The sequence below is a fragment of the Lampetra planeri genome, chromosome 79 (assembly GCF_965212315.1).
Source record: "Lampetra planeri chromosome 79, kcLamPlan1.2.h2, whole genome shotgun sequence".
NCBI lineage: Eukaryota > Metazoa > Chordata > Hyperoartia > Petromyzontiformes > Petromyzontidae > Lampetra > Lampetra planeri.
This window is the reverse complement of record NC_136184.1, coordinates 289,370-315,261: the sequence shown is the minus strand read 5'-3', so window position 1 is coordinate 315,261 and position 25,892 is coordinate 289,370. Positions and strand designations below refer to the sequence as shown.

The following is a 25,892-nucleotide window of genomic DNA, read 5'->3' as shown; positions in this document are numbered from 1 at the left end:
GTGGTGGTTGACGGAACAGTGGTTTAGGGTCGTGTTTGTGAAGACTGCACATATTCTTGGGTATTTCGGTAAAGTCAAGTAGATAGGTTCAAATAAAATAACAAAGATCACACTTGCAATTGAAACTATCCAGGTTAAAAACCTGGCTAAACAAATACACTTTATACTCTTTGGTTCTTTCGGTAAAGTCACGTAGATGAAAATAAGAATAAATAAAAGTAAATTAAATCACGACGTTTCGATCGCAACACAAGCGATCGTCATCAGGAGAAGAAAGAGCGAGAAAGTTGCTGAGGCAGGCTGTTTTAAAGGTTTGAATGGGTGTAGTCCAAGGGTCATATGGGTGACTACATCCATTTAAACCCTTTAAAACAGCCTGCCTCAGCAGCTTCCCTGCTCTTTCTTCTGATAACGATCGCTTGTGTTGCGATCGAAACGTAGTTTTTTGTTATTTTTGTTATTTTATTTTAACCTATCTACGCGACTTTACCGAAAGACCCAAGAATATGAATTCCTGAAATCACGAAAGTTTTAAGTCAAAATTTTATCTATGACGTTAAATACAGATGACCATCGATTATATCCAGAGCGTGCTTATCTGGCTTCCAACATCCGGTGAAACCGCTGCAAAGGCTGGACCAGTCCGGCGATCGGCACCATGTGCGTGACAAAACAAGTAGCTGTGCTTTATTTCAGTGTCAAATACTATATACAGTACATTACACACTACATACAAATTAAACGATGAAATGCTGAACGTATATACATTTTTCATGACTAATAATTACAGTAATAGATGCAGTAAACATACAGTGCGATCTGGATAAAATTGCATGCAATTCGGCGTTCGCCAGAGCACCGATCTGAAGGCTGCACGAGTCAGACGCTTGTCAAACACAAGTTGTTGTCGTCAAACACAAGTTGTTGTCGTCAAACACAAGTTGTCGTCAAACACAAGTCGTCGTCAAACACAAGCTGTTGTCAAACACAAGTTGTCGTCAAACGCAAGTTGTCATCAAACACAAGTTGTCGTCAAACACAGGTTGTCGTCAAACACAAGTTGTCGTCAAACACAAGTTGTCGTCAAACACAAGTTGTCGTCAAACACAAGTTGTCGTCAAACACAAGTTGTTGTCGTCAAACACAAGTTGTTGTCGTCAAACACAAGTTGTTGTCAAACACAAGTTGTCGTCAAACACAAGTCGTCGTCAAACACAAGTCGTCGTCAAACACAAGTTGTCATCAAACACAAGTTGTTGTCAAACACAAGTTGTTGTCAAACACAAGTTGTCGTCAAACACAAGTTGTTGTCATCAAACAAGTTGTTGTCAAACACAAGTTGTTGTCATCAAACACAAGTTGTTGTCATCAAACACAAGTTGTTGTCAAACACAGGTTGTCGTCAAACACAAGTTGTTGTCAAACACAGGTTGTCGTCAAACACAAGTTGTCATCAAACACAAGTTGTTGTCATCAAACAAGTTGTTGTCAAACACGTTGTTGTCAAACACAAGTTGTTGTCAAACACAGGTTGTCGTCAAACACAAGTTGTCATCAAACACAAGTTGTCGTCATCAAACAAGTTGTTGTCAAACACAAGTTGTTGTCAAACACAAGTTGTTGTCATCAAACACAAGTTGTCGTCAAACACAGGTTGTCGTCAAACACAAGCTGTTGTCAAACACAAGTTGTCGTCAAACACAAGTTGTCGTCAAACACAAGTTGTCGTCATCAAACACAAGTTGTCGTCAAACACAAGTTGTCGTCAAACACAAGTCGTCGTTAAACACAAGTTGTTGTCAAACACAAGTTGTCGTCAAACACAAGTTGTCAAACACAGGTTGTCGTCAAACACAAGTTGTTGTCAAACACAAGTCGTCGTTAAACACAAGTTGTTGTCGTCAAACACAAGTTGTCGTCAAACACAAGTTGTCGTCAAACACAAGCTGTTGTCAAACACAAGTTGTCGTCAAACGCAAGTTGTTGTCATCAAACAAGTTGTTGTCATCAAACACAGGTTGTCGTCAAACACAAGCTGTTGTCAAACACAAGTTGTCGTCAAACACAAGTTGTTGTCAAACACAGGTTGTCGTCAAACACAAGTTGTTGTCAAACACAAGTCGTCGTCAAACACAAGTTGTTGTCGTCAAACACAAGTTGTCGTCAAACACAAGCTGTTGTCAAACACAAGTTGTCGTCAAACGCAAGTTGTCATCAAACAAGTTGTTGTCATCAAACACAAGTTGTCGTCAAACACAAGTTGTTGTCAAACACAGGTTGTCGTCAAACACAAGTTGTTGTCAAACACAGGTTGTTGTCATCAAACACAAGTTGTCGTCAAACACAGGTTGTTGTCATCAAACACAGGTTGTCGTCAAACACAGGTTGTTGTCATCAAACACAGGTTGTCGTCAAACACAAGTTGTTGTCAAACACAGGTTGTTGTCATCAAACACAAGTTGTTGTCAAACACAGGTTGTCGTCAAACACAAGTAGTTGTTAAACACAAGTTGTCGTCAAACACAAGTTGTCGTCAAACACAAGTTGTCGTCAAACACAAGTTGTCGTCAAACACAGGTTGTTGTCATCAAACACAAGTTGTCGTCAAACACAAGTAGTTGTCGTCAAACACAAGTAGTTGTCGTCAAACACAAGTAGTTGTCGTCAAACACAAGTAGTTGTCGTCAAACACAAGTAGTTGTCGTCAAACACAAGTTGTCGTCAAACACAAGTCGTCGTCAAACACAAGTTGTTGTCAAACACAAGTTGTCGTCAAACACAAGTCGTCGTCAAACACAAGCTGTTGTCAAACACAAGTTGTCGTCAAACGCAAGTTGTCATCAAACACAAGTTGTTGTCATCAAACAAGTTGTTGTCAAACACAAGTTGTTGTCGTCAAACACAAGTTGTTGTCAAACACAGGTTGTCGTCAAAAACAAGTTGTCGTCAAACACAAGTAGTTGTCGTCAAACACAAGTCGTTGTTAAACACAAGTTGTTGTCGTCAAACACAAGTTGTCGTCAAACACAAGTTGTTGTCAAACACAAGTTGTCGTCAAACACAAGTTGTTGTCGTCAAACACAAGTTGTTGTCGTCAAACACAGGTTGTTGTCGTCAAACACAAGTTGTCGTCATCAAACACAAGTTGTCGTCATCAAACACAAGTTGTCGTCAAACACAAGTCGTTGTTAAACACAAGTAGTTGTTGTCAAACACAAGTTGTTGAACAAGAGCGTAGTACGCACATCACCCCATGCAGAGTCTTCGATATTGGGGTGGTGAATGCGGTACAGTAATTAGTCACTGTTTACAGCAGGATATTTATTGTCTTTGTATGTTTATTTAAGCGATTTTCACATCGCAAACTATTTTAAACACTACATATATACAGAACACCTATAAACATCTGGGCAAAAATCAGCTATTTTAAATAATGACGCGATTATCTGGTGTTTTTATTCAGTACCCTCGACCCTCCGAAGCCGTTGGATAATATAATCGATGATCTACTGTATTAACACAATATCGTTTAAAACAATATTGATTTAAAGCTTTCGTGACTGCAGGGATTCGTCTTCTTGGTTCTTTCGGTAAAGTCACGTAGAAGGGAAGTAATAAAATAAAACAATAAAATTATTCTCACGACGTTTCGGCCACAACGCAAGCAGCCGTCCTCAGGTGAACAGGTCTGTCGAGAAGACGCTCCTAGCCTGGGTCTTCTCGACAGACCTGTTCTTCACCTGAGGACGGCTGCTTGCGTTGTGGACGAAACGTGAGAATAATTTTATTATTTTTATTATTTTATTACTTCCCTTCTACGTGATTTTACCGAAAGAACCAATAAGACAATATCATTGGTTAGAGTAGGTAATGTGACAATTGTAATTGTATTGTTATTTAACAGTAGTTAAAAGTGCTGTAATAAGTGTGGCTGATAAGTTAATTGGTTTACTTATATAAGTGTGAGTGCATCAGGACATTACTCACGTTAACGTCTCCAAACTCCCTTCTCTCCCCAACATCACGTCCGCTAAAAGTCGTAGGCCGCTATCTCCGATCTTGTTGAGACTCAGACTAAACCGGGTGGACGGGAGAAGGGACAGCGCTGACTCACTGAGCCCACGGGAGCCGCGGAGTCAAACACGCGGTGAGTGAGGGACACTCACAATGGCGGTGCACGTGACCACAGCACACACGTTCATGAGCAAAGCTGCTCATTGTTTAATGCTTCTGTGTTATACATTTTATATATAATAGGTGGCATTCACAAATATCAGTTTACTCACAATCATCCATTCATTTATACTGCACTGCACCTTTATAATCTGAAACGTGTTTGTGTTTATAATGGTGTTGTTTTGCCAGACCTCGTCAACACGCACAGAGTAACTCAAGTAAATAACTCATGCAATAAACTTAAAATGAAAACCAGCAATAGAAACATGGGAACATATATAGTTCTAAGCATAGAGAACAAGCAATTACGTAATGCTACAAAAGGAAAATAATTACGTAATGCAATACAAAAATTTACCTTAATCCTCGTAAAGCTCGGTTGAGGCGGGGCTTAAGCCTCGCTCCGCAGTAGACATCCGCAAGCTCAACTCGCTGCACTAGTTGCACTTATGTAACTAATGCAAACATTTCCACACGTTGATTTTTTTTACATGATTTATGGAAGCATTTCCGTAAATTCGGACTACCATAAACCTGGGACTGCCTGCACATACATGCGTGTATTAGCTAATTTTGTCCATGGCGCACTCAGATCACTGGACGAATTGCGCCTTATGATGTGAATCCTTATTATATGAAGATTGCTTGCATTTATTTTAATGTAAAAAATACTGTAACATTAAAACAACTGCAGACTCAATCAGGGGTGTGTATAAGTGTGTGTGTAGTAATGTGCAAGTATTCGTGTATATGGATATTAGTGTACATGTACATGTGAGTGTGTGTATATTCATATATGAGAGTGTGCATATTAGTGTACATGTAAGATCTAATAAATCTGAAAATCTAAATAGGATCGAGTCTGGATGGTGCTTCTACCCGTGACTAACATGCATAACAACAGGTGTTGTAAGCCTGGGGAGCTGCGTGATGGCAATGGAACAACATTCATCTATGCTCTACACAAACCCACACTGACAAGAGTGGTGATAATCTTGATTTGAAGCTTTCGTGACTGCAGGAATCCATACTCTTTGGTTCTTTCGGTAAAGTCACGTAGGTAGAAATAAAATAAAATAAATCACGTTTCGATCGCAACACAAGCGATCTTCAACAGGTGGGACAACCACAGCAAGAAAATGCTGAAGTCGGCAGGAGAGCTGCCGTGGCAAGAGGTTATATAGGTAAGAGAGGGGGGAGCAGGCAAGGGGGGAGAGAGAGGGGGGATGTGGTAGGGGGAGCCGCGTGAGCGCTCGGGGAAGAGGACGTGAGACTGGGGGTGGGGGGGACGTGGGCGGAGCGAGCAGTAAACCGGCAGGTAATGATGGAAACAACAACAACCAGTTAAGGCATTACCTGGTTGATAACATCCTTCCAATGATTGTTCAATTTGTATCCATCTTCTCGGTTGAAAAGTGGTGATGTATGGTCAAATAACCCCCAAGACCTGCATGGTGTGGGAGTACCTTTTCCAGCAGTAGAGTGGCTAAAGGCTGTACTTGTACATGTGTAGGAGTGTGTAAGTTTATATGTACACTATGTGTACGTTTGTGTGTGTACATGTATGTGTGTGTATATACGAGTGTCTGTCATTGTGTATTTTTATGCGTTTTTGGGAATGGTGGGAAAGTTGTTGGTACATTCCAATAATAACTAAGTGACCTGCGTTTAATATCTGGTAACAGCATCAGTGGTGAGTGATAAAAAATCTGGTCCTGGAACTCCCCTAGGGTGACTGAGCCTTAAATGAATACCTGGTATGGTGTGTAAACCTCAGCAATGGGTAGAGAAAGACAGCCAATGACGGTACTAGTTAGGGAAGTGCGATCAGCACTTGCCTCAAAAGTGTATGCAGGCTCCACTGGTAGATTGTCTTTGTGATCTAAAGTGCAGTGTAGTAGTGTGTGCTTGTTCTCTGATACTGGCCTCACTTTCCCCAACAGTTTGTATGGGCTACTTGGGGGATCTTTGTCTCTTTAATGCTTTACAACTAAGATTGACACCCATTACATATCAGCTGTCTCTGTAGTGGGGGACACCATCACTAACCATGATCCACTGTGAACCAGGGGGCTTAAATCGGCCACGTGGATCACACCGTTACCCTCACTCTTCACTGAAGAGCCGCTATCAGGGCTCCATTTTTTCAGTGTGGCCGACGGTCACCTCACTTCCTGGACCTAGTGTGAGGGCTATCATTATCGCTAATTAAATGTTGCTGAAGATGATAGAAAGCGTTAATGCAGTCATGCATATGCATACTTTTTCTTCCTTTTGTACTTTAATGTGCAGCGAGTGCAGCATTCACTGTGGACCCACCTACTTACTATACATTTACTCACCCATTCACACTAATTCACTCATTCACCAACCCACTCACACACTAATTCACTCATTCACCAACTCACTCACATCCTCACCTAACTCAACATACTCATCGATCCATCCACCAAGTCACCCACCAACTCAAGCAGGCACGCACTTGTAATGCCGCCACCACGAAGCCGTTCAGCATGCGCCCCATCTGCGGCCTCGCAACCACCAAGCGACGGAGCCGACCCCACGCCCCCCTCACCTCACCTCACATGAACACACCCGCACGCATCCCCCCCAATAGAGCGGGAAGGGGAGGACACCTGATCGACCGGTTTTTATCCGAGAAACCCTTATCGGGATTAACTCTCACGGTTTCCGGCGATCAGGGAATTGGATGACCTCCCCCGACGCTACGTTGCACCGCGGCGCTGCGACCGGCCTTAATATGGTGTGGCCGCGGCGAAGGGCATTCGGCCACCACGGTTGAAACGCATCCCCCACACACACCCCCCCCCCCCACGCGTCGACGAGGCCAGCAGGGGAAGGACGGGACAGCATGAGTCGCAGGACCACAGGGGCTCTTGCGCATAGTCACGGAAGGTTGGGATAGTTGCGCTTGAGTGCGCAGGCACAATTGTTGGGGAGGGTAAATGATTGAGCTGAAGGTATGAATTTGCGCCGCGCAGGTTGAGCATTTGCGCCGCGCAGGTTGAGCATTAATTAGCATATCAAAAGCGCCCGGAACCGCGGTGCGCGTGCCAGAGGTTCGCGAGCCTATTGTCCAGAGCCGCATTCCCTTTGAGGTAGGGAGGATAAATGGGGAGCGCAAAGGGGAAATCGCTCTCTTACTCCAGCGCCAGGCGACCAGACGCAGCTCCAGCCAGCGACCCGGACGTCCGTGGGACGCACCGAGGTACGCTGTTAGCACAAGGATCAGCGGACCGCCGTGGACACTTAACGGTGAGTAAGGAGGTGAAGTAGGGTCATAACCGATAAATAGGGAATAGGTACAGGTTTAGTGGAATAGGCCAGCCTCGTCGACTCACTGATTTAACACCAGTCCCAGGTAGCAGACAATAAATCATTAATAGCTGATCGTGGCCTCGTGTGATCTCGTGTCATAAGTGTGAACGCGTGTGGTACTGTGTATGCGTAAGCTCGCGGCGTGCGTAATCGGCGTACCCCAGGTGCGCGATCATAACGTGAGCGGCCAGCGGGCGGCGAGCGCGGCGCAGAGCGGCGCGGCGCAAGAGTGGGTATCGCGTGTGGAGCTGTGTGCGTGAGTGCGCGTACGTTCGCTACGTGTCGGATACGGGTGCGCATTGGTAACGTGGTTATTCGACGTGGAGGCGAGTGCCGCACAGGGCTGTAGACGGGCGCACGCTCGCAGCGTGCGAGAGCTGTACGTAGCGGCGTAAAGAGGGGGAGTATGGCGTTTGATTGATGATGCCGTGCGCACGTATGCTTGCAGCGTGGGAGCGCTGCGTGAAGCCGTATGGGTAGGGGCGTCGCGTTCTTAGGCCGGCGAAACCCTAGCGGGTATTAGGGAGGTGGGATAACATAAACGGAATAGGGGATGATGGCTCGAGAGACCCCGGGGGCCAACGGCCCCCACATATTGGTGTCAGAAACGGGACGATCCCCCGCACCCCCAAGGGAAAGAGGCCCCCCAACCCAGATTAAAATCAAATGCACATTTACGGGCAAAGGAATTCCATCATGGAAATCGTTTGCCCGCAGCATCAGGGGGGCTAAAAAAGTTAATGGGTGGTCAGATGAGGAGGCGTTGCAGCAGTTAGAACTACATTTAGATGGGCGGGCAGCTGACTTTGTGGAAGCTTTGCCCGCAAGCGCACAAACTCAGTGGGAAAAATTAATGTGCGAACTCGAACGGCGCCTATGACGAGGAGGATGCGCAGGCAGCCTTAGAGGCACGCCGCCGCCAATCCGGCGAAGATTTACGAGATTACGCCGAGGATGTACGCATGTTGACCCAGCTCGCGTACCCAGAGTACGAGGCCAAAATAATTGAGGGCCTCGCCGCCGGTAAAATCCAGCGATATTTGGCACATACCCCGTGGTGGCAGCCAAATGTCGACGGTACACGCCTCTCCTTTAACACCCTCGTCGAGCGCGCGCGCAAATGCGAGAAACTCTCGGGTGAGCGTGCGCATCCTCGAGGGAGGGGACGAGAGTGCGCCGTAGCGAGCCTACTCTCCGACGAGGAGGAAGAGCTCGCCATCGCAGTAAGGGGACGGGCAAGGGAGTCCCAGAGACCCAGCGAAACAACCCCGGGTTGGGTAGCCGGGTTACAGACCGGCATAGGAGATATGGACGGTAAGATAACCAACGTAGGTGAGAATATGACCAAGCTGCAATCCTCCGTTGAGACCATCCGATCCGAGATGGGGGAACTAGACTCCACGGTAGGAGGGCTAACTGGAAGGATAGCCCGACTAGAAGCAGAGTATGAGCAGCAGCGCACTGGGGGAGGAGGGAGTGGGCAGAGAGCCCACTACGGAGCCGCCACCCCTCCCCGGGCGTGTTATGTGTGCGATCGGCTAGGGCATCTCAGGAGGGACTGTCCTCAGGTCGCCCGAGCTAGACAAGAGCTAAGGTCAAACACTAAGGCCCCCCTAGAGAGGGGACCACCGGGGGGTGAAATCGACGTAGCCCCGACACAAACAAGCTGTGAGAATAATGGCGAGCGAGTGATCTCCACACAGGTTCCAGAAACAACACCCACGGAAACGGTGACTCATGGCGACTGGCTACGGGAGCTGGTGGCGGGGATCAAGGGGGCCACGTCGCTGGTGGAAGGGGAAGTAAACAGTGCGTACCCGAATCCTGCTGGACACGGGGGCGGTGGCCTCGCTCGTGAGCGCAGCGCACTGCAGCGCGATCGGGGTCAACATGCGTCACCTGCAGGCACCGGACCGCGCGCTGCACACGGCGAGCGGAGCCGGAATGGGGTTGCTGGGGAGAGCCACCCTAGAGGTCCGCATAGGCAGCCAGATGTGCACCCAGGAGTTCTACGTGTCGATTGCGTTGTGTCACGAGTGTATTGCAGGTACCGACCTCTTAGAAAAGCTGGGACTCAACGTGCAACCCCGCCAGCGATGCGCCACCATGGAGAGCAACGGCGAGCGGATTCCATTCCTGGGACGAGAACCAACGCGCCCCCGCTTCGCACCTGTGGCCGCTATCCTGGCGACGGCAGTCACCATCGGGCCGCTCACCGAGATGCTGGTGCCGGTGGCAACATCCCCCACCGACCCCGCGCTCCGACCATCAGGGGAGGTAATGCTAACTCCTCACCCGGAGTTGGCAAAACGGTATGGGATAGTGGGATCCGCCACGTTGGTAAACGTAGATGGGGACCGATTGTTTATGCGGATGTTTAACCCTCACAGTACCCCAGCGATACTGCGACGGCGCACCCCGATAGCCACCGTACACCCCCTGCACGCACTCCACTCTAACGACTCGGTGTTCGCACTCTGGGCTGAGGACCCCGGTCGTCCTGAGGGTGACCAGGACCTGGCCTGGCGAGTCGGCCCGACTCCCCGAGCCGAGGTCGTTCCCCTACTCGACGCGTTACATGTACCATGGGCAGATTTACCTAAGGGAGAGGCCGATCGGCTGCGCGAGTTACTGCAGGAGTATGCCGACGTGTTCAGTGAACACGACTCGGACGTGGTTCGGACTGACCTTGTTAAGCACCAAATTGACACCGGTGCAGCGCGACCCATCAAACTCCCTGCGTACCGAGTGGGCGCACCCGAACGCGCCCAGATCAAAGAGGCGGTTGGGGACATGCTTCGCGATAACATAATTCAGCCCTCGGCGAGCCCCTGGTCAGCCCCGGTGGTACTAGTAACGAAAAAGGATGGGTCAACCCGGTTCTGCGTCGATTACCGTAAATTGAATGCAGTCACGCTCGGCGACGCCTTCCCCATACCCCGCATCGACGACACTTTTGACAGCCTCGCCGGAGCGCGATATTTTTCCACCCTCGATCTCGCGTCCGGGTACTGGCAGGTGGAGATGGCGGAGGAGGATCGGCCGAAAACCGCATTCACCACCCCGATGGGGCTATTCGAGTTTCGAGTACTCCCGTTCGGACTCACCAATGCGCCCGCGACGTTCCAGCGGCTGATGGAGTTGGTGATGCGGGGCTTGCAATGGTAACAGTGCCTGATTTACTTGGACGATGTGATAGTGTTCAGTAGATCTTTGTCTGAGCACTGGGCCAGGTTACGAGAGGTGTTCCAGCGACTGCGAGCGGCTCATCTCAAGCTCAAGCCACGTAAGTGTTACATCGCACAACGCGAGGTGGGGTACCTCGGGCATCGCGTCAGCGAGGCAGGCGTGCACACCGATCCGGAGAAGGTACGCGCCGTAGTGGAGTGGCCACGGCCAAGGAATCTGACGGAGATCAGATCATTTTTGGGGCTTGCCACCTATTATCGTCGATTTGTAAAGGGATTCAGCGAGATTGCACGCCCCCTCACCCAACTCACTTCCCCTAAGCACCCCTATCAGTGGACGGGGGCCTGCCAGACGGCCTTCACAACTCTCAAAAACCACCTCACCCACGCCCCCACCCTCGCTTTCCCCGATTTTACCACCGATTTTATTTTGGACACCGACGCCTGCAGCAGCGGGCTGGGCGCGGTGTTGTCACAGGTACAGGATGGGACGGAACGAGTCATCGCGTACGCCAGCCGGACCTTGAGTGGGGCCGAGCTTAACTATTGCGTGACCCGCCAAGAGTTGTACGCCGTGATTTTCGCATGTAAGCAGTTCCGGCCGTATTTGTACGGCAGGAAATGTCGCGTACGCACTGACCATTATGCTCTGCAGTTCCTTCTTACATTCAAGGAGCCGCGGGGGCAGATGGCCCGGTGGTTGGCGCAGTTGCAGGAGTACAACCTACAAATCGAGTATCGGGCTGGCCGGACGCATGCAAACGCGGACGCCTTGTCGAGGCGACCCACGGTGTACGCCGAGACAAGGGCGGAGGAGGCCTGCCCGTGCTTCGTGGGGGGACGCTGCAGGCAGGCAACGGACCCCCGAGCGGCCGCGGCCACTGACCCTCCCCCAGCGAGAGAGAGTGCAGTGTGCGCTACAGAGACCCTCACAGGTGGCACCGAGGATCCCGTCGACCGCACGGCAAGCGCGGGACCCGCGGCTCGGGACCCGATCGGACGGATCCAGGAGGACGTCGGCTGCGCCTTCCCGGGCCTGAACGACGAGCAGCTGAGACAGACCCAGCAGCGAGATCCCGATCTGGCGGCAGTGGAGGCGGCACTGCGGGAGGAAAAGAGCGCCCTACCAGGACCCTGGAGTGGTTTGTATGCCCGGTTGTGTGTGCAGAACGGAGTGGTACGGGAGTTAACCGAGGCCGGCCAGCCGGGGTGCATCTGTGTTCCTGCCCAGGTGCGACCCCAGCTGCTTCGGCTGGTGCATGACCACCCACTCGGGGGCCACGATGGGGAACGACGCACTCGAGAGACCCTGCGTCGCCAGTATCTCTGGCCCAAATTGGCACAAGACGTGGCGGCCTGGGTACAGGGCTGCCGCGCCTGTCAGCAGTGCGGGACGAAACCGGCACGATACCAGGTACCCCTAAGGCCTCTCCGCGTCAGCCGCACGAATCAGCTGGTCGGGATCGACCTACAGGGGCCATTCCCGCGATCCCATCGAGGCAACCGATATATCCTAGTCGCAGTAGAGTATTTCACCCGCTACCCCGTGGCAGTGGCCATCCCTGATAAAACGGCCTTGGTGGTGGCCCGGGCATTCGTGGAACACTACGTACTTAAGCACGGGATCCCAGAACGAGTCCTCACCGACCAGGGTAGCGAGTTCGAGGCCGAGTTGTTCCAGGCACTGTGCCGAGAGTTCGGAATCCAGAAGGACCGAACCACAGCGTACCACCCCCAAGCGAACGGTATGGTGGAGCGCATGAATCAGACCCTAGCGGGGAAACTCAAACGTATGGCGGCCGCAAATCAACGGGATTGGGACGAACACCTCCCCTACGCCCTTTTCGCCTACGCCACCACCGTACACACGTCGACGGGACAAACCCCGTTTTTAATGATGTTCGGCCGTGAGTCTCGTTTACCCGCAGATCTGCTATTCGGCGTCCCTTCCCCCCAGCCGGAGGAGGGAAGCCGCCCCGTGGAACACCTGTTGGAGACCCTGCGAGAAGCCCGAGGCCGAGCATACCCGCATGGGGAAGCCGCGCATCGGCGGCAGGAACAGGGCACCCGACCCCGCATGGAACCCCCCTTATTCCTGACAGGCGCTAAGGTGTGGCTACACACCCCTCGCGTCGGGGCCGGGCAGGTGGGGAAACTGACGACCTACTGGCGGGGACCCTGGACCGTGGTGCGACAGATCTCCCCCTGGACGGTACTAATTTATGGCGGGGAGAGGGATCGAGAGACGGTGGTCAACGTCCGCCGCTTAAAACCGTGGAAAGCGGCCCCGGCGAGAGAGAACCCCGTCACCCGAAGGCCCCGAAATCCCGGAGTACCCGCACCCCTCGTGTTGGGGGGCCTCGCACCCTACATGGGCCTCGCCGGGACCCCGAGACGCCCCGATCCAGTCAGGAGACGACGCGGACGACGGCCCCTAAACCCTTCCGCTGCTGAGTTTGTGCCCCAGCCCACAGGTGCCGGAGGACGGGGAGAGCCGCTGGAGTGGAGGAGGAGGCCGCCGCAGGAGCTACAGAGGACGGAGCCACCCGCCCCGAGACCAGCCACCAGGTCCGGACGGATCCCCCGGACCCCACAACGTTTCCTCGTGGGCGCGGCCCAAGCAAGGTGCTCCAGTCAACCCGGGACGGGGACTGGCACCTCGGGGGGCTATGTAATGCCGCCACCACGAAGCCGTTCAGCAGGCGCCCCATCTGCGGCCTCGCAACCACCAAGCGACGGAGCCGACCCCACGTCCCCCTCACCTCACCTCACATGAACACACCCGCACGCATCCCCCCCCATAGAGCGGGAAGGGGAGGACACCTGATCGACCGGTTTTTATCCGAGAAACCCTTATCGGGATTAACTCTCACGGTTTCCGGCGATCAGGGAATTGGATGACCTCCCCCGACGCTACGTTGCACCGCGGCGCTGCGACCGGCCTTAATATGGTGTGGCCGCGGCGAAGGGCATTCGGCCACCACGGTTGAAACGCATCCCCCACACACACCCCCCCCCACGCGTCGACGAGGCCAGCAGGGGAAGGACGGGACAGCATGAGTCGCAGGACCGCAGGGGCTCTTGCGCATAGTACCCGGAAGGTTGGGATAGTTGCGCTTGAGTGCGCAGGCACAATTGTTGGGGAGGGTAAATGATTGAGCTGAATGTATGAATTTGCGCCGCGCAGGTTGAGCATTTGCGCCGCGCAGGTTGAGCATTAATTAGCATATCAAAATCGCCCGGAACCGCGGTGCGCGTGCCAGAGGTTCGCGAGCCTATTGTCCAGAGCCGCATTCCCTTTGAGGTAGGGAGGATAAATGGGGAGCGCAAAGGGGAAATCGCTCTCTTACTCCAGCGCCAGGCGACCAGACGCAGCTCCAGCCAGCGACCCGGACGTCCATGGGACGCACCGAGGTACGCTGTTAGCACAAGGATCAGCGGACCGCCGTGGACACTTAACGGTGAGTAAGGAGGTGAAGTAGGGTCATAACCGATAAATAGGGAATAGGTACAGGTTTAGTGGAATAGGCCAGCCTCGTCGACTCACTGATTTAACACCAGTCCCAGGTAGCAGACAATAAATCATTAATAGCTGATCGTGGCCTCGTGTGATCTCGTGTCATAAGTGTGAACGCGTGTGGTACTGTGTATGCGTAAGCTCGCGGCGTGCGTAATCGGCGTACCCCAGGTGCGCGATCATAACGTGAGCGGCCAGCGGGCGGCGAGCGCGGCGCAGAGCGGCGCAAGAGTGGGTATCGCGTGTGGAGCTGTGTGCGTGAGTGCGCGTACGTTCGCTACGTGTCGGATACGGGTGCGCATTGGTAACGTGGTTATTCGACGTGGAGGCGAGTGCCGCACAGGGCTGTAGACGGGCGCACGCTCGCAGCGTGCGAGAGCTGTACGTAGCGGCGTAAAGAGGGGGAGTATGGCGTTTGATTGATGATGCCGTGCGCACTTATGCTTGCAGCGTGGGAGCGCTGCGTGAAGCCGTATGGGTAGGGGCGTCGCGTTCGAAGGCCGGCGAAACCCTAGCGGGTATTAGGGAGGTGGGGTAACATAAACGGAATAGGGGATGATGGCGCGAGAGACCCCGGGGGCCAACGGCCCCCACACACTCACTCACAAAACATTATCCCTCAATGGATGAGTGGGCGTGAGTATGGGGGAAGAAGAGTGAAGGGATGGGCAAGGGTGGGGGATGGGTTATGGGAAAAGTGAAGGCAGGAGCAGGTTGGGGGGTTAATGTTGGGTATAAGGGGAGGGGTGAGCGTGGAGTGCCGGGGGAGGAGTGAAGTGAGGAGTGAGGACAATGATGGCAGTGGCAAGGGGAAGAATTTGTCAAAAGTTGTATTCATGCTTGGGCTATGCAAGAGCGAGTGTTTACTTCAGTATGGGGTTACATTGTACTGTGTGTGCACAGTTACTAAGCGAGGAGTGTTATATACTCTTTACATTGTACTGTGTTATAAACAAAGATCTGCCATATAGCTTTAACAGACTCCTGGGGAAAGTGCTGTTAGGGAGCACCTATGAAGGCCGGCATGGCATATGATGGGGTGGGGTGGCCAGCATCATGACCGACCGCTTTTGTCTCCTAAGTAGCGATGTTTTACACACTGCACCTGGTACTCATTTGATCGAGTTGATATCACACACGGACACACACAATTTGTGAAGTAGTGAATGCGAGGTGTGCCAGTCTTACAATAGCTCTTTACATCTATGCAGTCCAGGCTGAAGCCTCTTCATTTCCTCAGTGCCGATGCCACAGCCTGACAGGTTGAGTATCTCCACAGGTTTATCTTGATGCAGCAGGATCCAGGAGATGGCAGCGCAGTCTGGCAGGGACAGCCTTGTGAATGCCAGTTCTATCTTAGTCATGGACCAAGTGGCATCACTCAGGGACTTGATGTCGTGCAGCTCGTGCACACAGTGCAGGAGACTGATGAGCTTGTGTTTGTCTGTCTTCTGAGTCTTTATGCTGCGATTGAGCCACATGATTATTTTTTTTTGAGAATCTGCAGATGGAGGATCCAACATACCCTCAAAGAACTTCCATGGAGTGCTTGATGCTAGTCCACAAAAAAACCTCTGAAACACATCAAACCTTCCATCTTTGCTATTCTCAATAGCTCTGATGATGTGACTCACTGGCCATGTTGAATGTGACAGATGCACGGCTATAGCTGCAAAGAATTCCTGCATTGTCAAGTGTGAAAACGAATAACAACTCCCTTGTTTAATGCCCTCACATGTGAACACTTTGTTGATGAATGTACTTCCTAGTTCAGAAGAACTAACAACACACTCTTCTAGATTTTTTTGGCTGAATATCTGGATGTTCTGTTTAACCCCCTTCAGAGCCATATTGGCAAGAGACGATACAATTTCCTTGACTCCGTGGCTGCCACGCCCATGGTGTTTTATGAGCCCAAAGACGTATTGTGTGAAGAGGTCGGTCATTGATTTGAGGATAATCTCAGAATGATCAGACTTTTGTAAATTTTCCTTCAGTATAATGGCTGCTATATGGCAGAATGAAGGGTTCTGGGACAATGTATTCACCGTTTCATTTTCCTGCAGGAGCTTGAGTGCCCTTTCTGCTAGACTCCTATCTTGGTAAAAATTGCATAAAAATTCAATTTTATCTTCATTGGAAAACCCAGAAATTTCAACAGCTCGATCAACATTCACTCCACTCAGCTGTTCCATGGCAATGGGTCTGGTCGTTATCAAGACCGAGGCCTTGGGCAAGAGGTTTCCATTCACTAGGGCAGCGATGATGGCTTCTACTGTTGCTGTCTTCTGTGGATCAGTGCAAGCATTGGCATAGTGAAGGCACTTTCCAAACTCGTCCAATCCATCCATAACAAAAAGGGTTCTCTCTTGGTTTGCGAAAACCTCATTCGCTTTGTTTCCCAAACATGAGTGCAGCACAGAAAACAGCTCTGCAAGTGACACCTCTCCAATATCATTTATCTCCCTGAATCTTATGAGCACAATGTGCTCAAAGCGTTGTGCAAACACTCTCTCACCTGACAGCAGGCTGTGCACAATACATTTGCTCAACATGGTTTTACCACTGCCTGGAATCCCCACTACAATAACAAGTCGAGGGTGTGTTTTTTTTCCAATGGGATCAAAGAGCTTCTTGTAAGTCATCCCTTCTCTCTGTACTCTCTTCATCAGCTCCTCGTGCTGCTTGCCTCTCGCTAGTAACTCGTGCTCCTTGGTTTCTTGATGGCGGTAGTAGAGAACCAAAATTGGCTTCACCATCCTCTCCAGTAAAAACACTGCAGGTTCTCCAGGTCGTGCGTTGTAGTCTTGTGTTAATGATGTCCGCTTCAGCAAGAATTCTCTGTAATCATCACCAGGGTTATCTAAATTAAACAGAAATATATTAACGAACAAATTAGTTTCATTTACACTATAAAAACATTCATATATCAGACAAATATGTTTGAAATCAACTACATAATTTAAAAAAGCATAGCAAATTCGTTCACCATGGATAATGTAGCAACATCATGTGCATCATGAATTATTGCGTGGAAGTTTTCCCGATATGTATTCTACATATATCCAATTTTTATAAACACTGTACCTTTGTAAAATATATTTTTATCTTGACAAAAAATGTTCCCACCACTTGTCCTGTTTGTTTTGTATGTGAAAAAGATAGTATCACCTAATTTAGCATTCATCAAATCATCACAACCTAATTCTATAAATCTGTGTGTAAAAGTCACTGCTGCCTTGTCCTACAATGATTGTTTTTTGTTGTTTAGGATGTTGAATTTTACTTTGTATTTTTCACTGGTATTGGGCCGTTTTTCCTCTCCCATCTCAAGCTGGCCTACACCACGTAGCACGGGCGCTACACTGTGGTGGAGTGCAGTACACCAGGCACGGTCCTCTGCAGGCAGAGAAGATGCAGCTCGTGCACCACAACAACAGCCACATGAATCACACAACTCGTAGCATCCCACGTGATGCATCGTAGGTTCACTTGAACTTCAACTAATCTGGCTACTGCATCATCAGCAAGCACTGTGGCATTCACTACATTTGGGAGACTGGCGATTTCCTATGACAAATTTGCTCAACAACTTCCATCGGCTTCCCAAGGAAACATTGAACCCAGTGGCTCATAACTTTGACAGTGTTAAATATCTCCGTAATCAAATACTTCGAGTCATGAAATAGTGTACTTTTTATAAACGTCGAGGGCTTAAAAATTACATTTTATCTGGAGGAAGTTATAACCAATCCAAGTCAGGGTGTAAGAGGAAAGTAGGTTCCTTTATATGAGTCAATGGCAATATAAGGTCGGGTGTCATTAGAAATATGAGTTATAGTCGATAATAAAAATGAATAATTATTTCTCAAAAGGAGGAGATTGTACTGAGAAATGCAGATGGCCAAGGACTGTGCCACGTGGAACACCACAGAATTGGGGCTTCTGAACAGAAGGCAGTCCTTGCATGGAAAAATATGAATCAATTTCAGAGGTTTAAGCAGAACCAGAAGAGAAGTTTGTCAGACAAGACCTGCATAGCCATGACGATTCAAGAGGATGGAGCGGTGTGTGGTATCCAACGCAGCCCAAAAGTCAAGAACTAGAAGCATAATTATTTGAGAGGTGGTCATTCACCCTGCATAGGGGAACAGTTTCAACGACATGGCCTTGGTGGAATCCAGAATGTACGAAGTCATGGAGACCATGGCAGCTGATGGGTTTGCAGCCATGGCCAACCATCTTGGGCTTGACACTTGAAAGAGAGCTTCATAGCTCATTATATTCTTCCAGCTTAAATACAATGTCTGTGTCTGAAGAGGCGGGAGAAAATCACCATGTTTAAGTCTTTTCCAAGGAAAGGGAGGTGTGGGATATGGTGAATTAATGAATGTTGGGGTCCAGTGTGGATGTAAGGTTTTTATATTTACACACATTTTCATTATCCATTCCTCCTTTCCTCCCCTTCACCTAAACTTGCCCAGAGACATGCGAATGGCTATGTGAAGTTTAGCATCACTCACGAGAAGCTGCTCCAGGGATGGCTTCACCCGCAGTTCTGCTCAGATCGACACCCATCAAGTTGAGCTGCTGCTTATGCTGTGATATCCACTGATGCAAGAGAGGGATCTCGGATTGCAGCGGCACCAGCACGTCTTTAAGGAATATCATGCACACATCTTCTCCCTTCTCGAGCACCAGGTCAACCAGGTCCCGTGTTCGCACATTGGGGTCATTCTCGCTTTTAAGGGATGCGTATTCACTGTGCAGGACTATCCCTGCTTGTTGCGAATGGTCACGCACTTCTGAAGACTTCGCCTGGAGGTATTTCTGCAGTTTCACTTTGTTGGTTCTAATGATCTCATATGCAGTATCTTTTGATGCCATCACGACAAATGCAGAGTCACCTGAAGAAAATGAAAACAAACCACGTGTCACATGTAAGCATAGTGTAATTTTAGCCAGGTACGGGAAACAATTATTATTATAATAAAATGCTGCTACTAAAATATGAGGTCTCGGTTAGGTACAATTGTGACTTTAGGTATTTAATTGTGAATACATTGAGTTATTGAAATTGTAATGTAAGCTCCGATTGTTAATAACATCGAAACACCTTAGGCATCTCAAAACACTCTTCAGTGCAAGCATATGACCATTACTCACGAGAAGCTGCTCCAGGGATAGCTTTACCTGCAGTTCTTCTCAGATCGACACCCATTACGTTGAGCTGCTGCTCATGCTGTGAAATCCACTGATCCAAGAGAGGGATCTCGGATCTCAGTGGCACCAGCACGTCTTTAAGGATTCTCATGCAGACATCTTCTCCCTTGTCGAGCACCAGGTCAACCAGGTGCCGTGTTCGTGCAATGGGGTCATTCTCACTTTTGAGGGTCGTGTATTCATTCTTCAGGACTATCTCTGTTTGATATAAATGGTCAAGCACTTCTGAAGACTTCGCCTGGAGGTATTTCTGCAGTTTCACTTTGTTGGTTCTAATGATCTCATATGCAGTATCTTTTGATGCCATCACGACAAATGCAGAGTCACCTGAAAAAAATGAAAACAAACCACGTGTCACATGTAAGCATAGTCGTGTAATTTTAGCCAGGTACAGGAAACAATTATTATTATAATAAAATGCTGCTACTAAAATATGAGGTCTCGGTTAGGTACAATTGTGACTTTAGGTATTTAATTGTGAATACATTGAGTTATTGAAATTGTAATGTAAGCTCCGATTGTTAATAACATCGAAACACCTTAGGCATCTCAAAACACTCTTCAGTGCAAGCATATGACCATTACTCACGAGAAGCTGCTCCAGGGATAGCTTTACCTGCAGTTCTTCTCAGATCGACACCCATTACGTTGAGCTGCTGCTCATGCTGTGAAATCCACTGATCCAAGAGAGGGATCTCGGATCTCAGTGGCACCAGCACGTCTTTAAGGAATCTCATGCAGACATCTTCTCCCTTGTCGAGCACCAGGTCAACCAGGTGCCGTGTTCGTGCAATGGGGTCATTCTCACTTTTGAGGGTCGTGTATTCATTCTTCAGGACTATCTCTGTTTGATAGAAATGGTCAAGCACTTCTGAAGACTTCGCCTGGAGGTATTCCTGCAGTTTCACTTTCTTGCTTCTAATGATCTCATATGCAGAAACTTTTGATGCCATCATGACAAATGCATCGAGTCACCTGAAGAAAATGAAAACAAACCACGTGTCACCTGTAGGCATAGTGTAATTTTAGCCAGGTACGGGAAGGAAATATAATTATTAAAATAAAATGGTGCTACTAAAATCTGAGAGGTCTCGGTTAGGTACAATTGTAACTTTAGGTATTTGATTGTGAATACATTGAGATATTTTAAATTGTAATTTAAACTTCAAATTGTTATTGGAATTTATGGAAATACATTAAATAGCATCGAAACACCTTAGGCATCTCAAAACACTCTTCAGTACAAGCATATGAACATTCATATGAACACAACACTACGACAAAAAAAGTAAAATGTAAACCTAATTCAAAACACCACACAGGTTTAGCAGATTAAGCAGCTGCCTGACACCACGCGCTCACTGCCACGACCACCGTGATGCCACGCAGACGGCGAATTGCGCTGTGATGTGCAATGATCGAGGTATAGCGTCACCTCTAGTTGAGTGTCGATTAGGATGGAGGTGGAATGGCAGAGGGTGTAACCCCGGTTTGATCTTGGGTGGTCCCCATGTAGTGGGCACTCACATGCTCTCAATGTATGGGTAGAGGGGGTGCTCTGAGGTTGTCTAGCAGTGGTATGACGTCACAAACGCTTCACGGAAATTAGTGAGCATGATCTTTGCAGAGGTACAGTGTGTTTGTGTGGGGAAGCCAAAACTTAAAGTACACACATGAGGCAGCGTCAATTTTACGGTGATGTTCATTATGTTAAATAAATCACTTATCCAGGACAGCAGTGGTCCAGGTGTCTATGCAGCCACCTTCCTATGCCTTTGAATCTCCACCTACACCGTCTCTTAAGAGTCCTTCAAAATAAGCAGCACGTTACAGCATTAGCAGCCATTGTCTCTCTCCGCTGGATGAACGCCTCCCTATATACAGGTAGGAACAATGTTCCACATTGCCCACCAGGGATTTATTGTCTGACTGTCTGTCTGTCGTGCATAAATAAATATATAATACACACAGCTCTTTGATTGGTGGAGACCTTACAAACAGCTCTTTGATTGGTGGAGACCTACTGCCGGGTACGGAGAGGGGAGGTGCCTAAGGGAGGAGGGTCAGGGGAGGGGCCTAAGGGAGGGGGGGTCAGGGGAGGGGCCTAAGGGAGGGGGGGGTCAGGGGAGGGGCCTAAGGATATGGGGGGTTGGTCAGGGGAGGGGCCTAAGGTAGGGGGGTAATGGGAGGGGCCTAAGCAAGGAGGAGGGGCCGATAGTTAAGGGGGCTGGCTACCTGGCTGGCTGCCTGGCTACCTGGCTGGCTGCCTGGCTACCTGGCTGGCTGCCTGGCTACCTGGCTGGCTGCCTGGCTACCTGGCTGGCTGCGTGGCTACCTCAAGTCAAGTTATCTTTTATACAGGTAGGAACAACAGGTTCCACACTGCCCACCAGGTATGAGTTGTCTGGCTGTCGTGCACGAATGCGCTGTCCAACCAAGTTCCTACCTGCCCACTCCGAAGGAACGTGTTTTGTTTTACATAATAAATGAATGAAAAGAAATCCTTATTAGTATCAATAATAATGAAGCAGCTCCGTCAGTGAGCATGCACCACATGCATTTACAACAGCAAGGAGAGCATAAGACTATAACAAGTTTTGTACACCATGTTCGTAAACTTAGGTTTTTTCGGTAAAGTCACGTAGGTAAAACATTAATTTAATGTTTTACCTACGTGACTTTACCGAAAAAACCTAAGAATATGAATCCTTGCAGTCACGAAAGCTTCAAATCTAGAATTCATGTTCGTAAACGCAAGTGAGCCATTCTTTAGTGGATTTTACTTGGTAAATAAAATCTTTTCTTTGTTTTTGACCTCACGTGACAAACACCAGCATTGAAAAAAACAGTAAATGCACCAGAATGAAGCAGGGAACATCTCGCCAAGTCGTATATGTGTAGTGCCATAAGAGGGGCCACTGTGCCAGGCCAAGAGGAGAGGGGCTGCTGGGGGCTCTGGGATCCTAGACAGATACGCCTCAAGGCCAGGCACTAGGATCCCAGGCAACCCAGACGCATAAGCCCCTTGGCGCCACCAACGGGGGGGCTGTGTGTGCTCTGTGGGATATCTGGGGGCGCACACAACCCCACCCCTCGTTGGGGACGAGGCATAAAAGAGCAGCTCCCTGGCCCATCGGGGCCAGTCGCAGCTCAAGACCCAAGACCCGCCAGCCAGCCTAGGACCCTGGACCCCCCTCGTCCCACTTGTCCTTGTAAGGGCCGGGACGCTGTGAGGGCCGGTGGTGGGACTCTGGGACTCCCGGCTCTACGTCCTTGTAAGGGCGAGTTCTGAGGAAGCCAGAGTCCAGACCCGCACCTTGGCTGGGTCGGGTCAATTAGCCTCCCCTCGGGTAATTGTAGCCGGAGGACCCCAGAGCGTAGCCAGAGTAGTGTATCTAGGCTGTGTACCTAGGCTGTAACAGAGTATCAGGACTGTTGGAGTGTTGTATTGTAATAAAGTTACCTCTACAAGTGTCTCCGGAACCCATTACATATGCAACAAAGAGACAACTATAGACAAATAATCACATCCACAACCAGACCTGGATATGATAATAAAGTAAAGCCCTGCTAGATAATGGGCACCCTATTCCCTGTCGGTCGTAGTTGCTTGTTTTGTTTTGTGATACTTCACCACACTGGCCAGTGCAGGTTGGTGAAGCGAGGGCGCCAGGACCGATTCATTTGTCACTCGCCTCTGATATTCGGCCATGGGTTCGTAGTGCAGTGCGCTAAGCGCTGTGCAACTGCTCCACCCCATATGCCCTGGGCATCCCCGCGCATGAGAATTCAATCTCAATGGAATTTCCAGGTGAAATATATAATTTAAAAAATGACAGTGCAATGAAGAAAAATAGATCAATTGGAAAGTGCAACGACACGGTGGACAGGTGGAAGATATAATGGATTAAAATGATGAATCAGAACTGAACGTACAGGCCAAGCACACCATGGTGGTGTTCGCTTTATCCATGAATCTTCACACTTCAGTGCCATTGTTTTCCAGCACATACGTCGTGACTCTATGGAAATCGCTGCGTCGGTGTTCGCTCGTGCAGCTCCACGCTACCCACAGCATACGCGCGCTCCCTACAGAGGATCCACAGTCGCGCATCTTCTACGCCTATAACACGAGCTCTAACACAAACACGTCCTCGAGTCAGCGGAGGTCATCAGCATCGAGGCCATGGTCCTCAAGACACAGCTTCGTTGGGCAGGGCACATCGCCAGGATGGAGAACCACCGCTTACCTAAGATTGTGCTGTATGGGGAACTGTCCTCTGGCCATCGCGACATAGGGGCACCACGAAAGCGATACAAAGACTCCCTGAAGAAGTCCCTCGCTGCTTGCTGCATCGATCACCATCAGTGGGCAACACAAGCAGCTGATCGCAACTCCTGGCGGCACACAGTCCACCAGGCCACCTCCTTCTTCGAAGATACCCGCAGGGCCCTATGGAGGACAAAAGGAGGAGGAACCATGATCCCTCAGCACCCATCCCAGATCAGACCTATACTTGCAGCTGTTGTGGCAGGACCTGCTTGTCCCGCATAGGCCTCTTCAGCCACCAGCGTGCCTGCAGAAGACGTGGAAGTCCTTCCTAGATCTTCGTTCGCGAAACCAAGCCATGATGATGGAACACAAACACCCCCCCATGTAGCTTCACAGACTGGTGGGGCAAGTGCTGTTATTGAGCCCCTATAAAGGTCAGCAAGGTACATGCCGGGTTAGGTGATCAGAACTACACCGGACCGCCTGTGTCTCCCCAATGTATGATGTTTACACACCGCCCCAGGTACTCATTTGAGTCACACACACACACACTGACCACCCGTGCTACAACAACAACAACAACCGCCATTCGCCACTAAGTGGCGGTGACGTCACCACGACGCTTGTGCCAGGCCATGTGCACCTTGAGGCCACGTGAAGTGTCGAACGCCCGCTGGCAGGAGGTCACGGGGCAGACCCAGGTGCCACGGGTCGACTGACCGAGATGACCGAGATGACTGGCTGATGCACCACCTGTGCCCCCTACTGTACCAACTTGCTGTGCTTTAGCCACCCGGCGCTCCGCTCGTTGTTGTGAGCGTCGCTCCTCCGCCCTCCGTTGTTGTTGGAGGGCGACTGCCTCCAACTGCCCAGTAGCGTCTTTCACGAGCCTCCTCCACAGAGGCCGATCTTGACACCGCTGGTACCAGTCATCGGCAAGTCCACTCAGCTCCACGTCCTCCTGTACCACATCACTCCATCTCTTCTCTAGCCCGTGCCGCGCCCGTTTAGCCCCCTCGATCCGGCCGAACAAAAGCTGTTTAGGCATGCGGTGGCTGGGCATGCGGGCTACATGACCCAGCCAACGCAGCCTTGCCTGCTGGAGGAGCTCACTGATGGGACTTTGCCCAGATCTTTCAAGGACTTGTGAGCTCCTCACACAATCCAGCCTGGTTAAACCCAGGATGGATCGTAGGCAGGCCAGCCTAAATGTTTCCAACCGGTGAAGATGCTCCACTAGGGGGGTCCACGTTTCGCAAGCATAGAGAAGGGAGGGAATGACCGTGGCCGAGAAGACCTGAAGCTTCGTGCGGAGCGACAGACCAGGTAGCTTCCACACAGCGTTACGCAACCGATGAAAAGATAATGCCGCTCGACTGATTCGGAGTGAGACCTCTGCTGATAAACTGGAGCCGGTCATAAGCACACTGCCCAGGTATGGGAAACTCTCCACTCTCTCCACAACTGCCCCATCACCAATTGGGAGTTGTGGGGGTGGAGTGTCCGATGGTACAAAATACCCAGGCAGGTGCTTAGTTTTGGTGGGGCTGATGGTAAGGCCCCACCTCTTAGTGGCACGCTCCAGTCTCAGCAGCAGCGTCTCCAACTCCTCTTCTGAATGAGCAGCTATTACCAAATCATCGGCATACATAACGTGGTTGACCAATAGGGAGCCATTCCTTGATCGCACCCGGGCGTCGATCAGCCTCCCATTATATCTGTACCAAATGGAAATTCCCCCGGAACAGCTATTGAAGGCTTCACGAACTACGCAGTCGAAATAGATGTTAAATAATGTGGGAGCCAGAGGACATCCCTGTCGCACCCCAAGGTGTACAGGGAAAGGCTCCGACTCCCGGCCACGTAGTTTTACCCGGGCCCGCTCACCATCATGAAGGTCCTTAATGATCGTGAGCAGAGGGTCAGGGACTCCGAAAGCACGAAGAACAACCCAGAGCCCAGTCCTACTGATGGTATCATAGGCCTTGACCAGGTCAATAAAGCAGAGATGTAGGTCTTTTTGGAATTCCCTACACCTCTGCTGTAGCAGACGGACAGAAAATATGGCATCTGTGCAGGACCGCCCTTTCCTGAAACCGCATTGGGGCTCCGCAAGCCTCTCCTCAGCGTGCCTAGCAAGGCGATGTTGAATAATCCTTGCCAGGACCTTACCCGG

General features: G+C 50.0%; 1 protein-coding gene across 12 annotated transcripts in view; it reads right to left on the bottom strand.

The window, feature by feature from the left end:
- The window catches only part of LOC144738251 (ribonuclease inhibitor-like), a 112,195-nt gene that overhangs the window by 53,198 nt on the left and 33,105 nt on the right, over positions 1 to 25,892 (bottom strand). For 4 of the 12 annotated variants that reach the window (XR_013589193.1, XM_078621241.1, XM_078621242.1 and 1 more), the window contains 6 exons: positions 23,694 to 23,896; positions 20,033 to 20,418; positions 19,387 to 19,770; positions 18,744 to 19,127; positions 15,409 to 17,083; positions 3,988 to 4,074 (listed from right to left, as the gene is read on the bottom strand). Coding sequence is in view for 11 of the 12 variants with exons in the window: in XM_078621241.1 (XP_078477367.1) it covers positions 3,988 to 4,074; positions 15,409 to 17,083; positions 18,744 to 19,127; positions 19,387 to 19,770; positions 20,033 to 20,399 (2,897 nt within the window). In the remaining variant the exon portion in view is untranslated. Of the gene's footprint in view, positions 1 to 3,987; positions 4,185 to 15,408; positions 17,084 to 18,743; positions 19,128 to 19,386; positions 19,771 to 20,032; positions 20,419 to 23,693; positions 23,897 to 25,892 lie in introns of those variants that run through there. The other 8 variants (XM_078621247.1, XM_078621248.1, XM_078621250.1 and 5 more) reach the window with 6 other exon arrangements.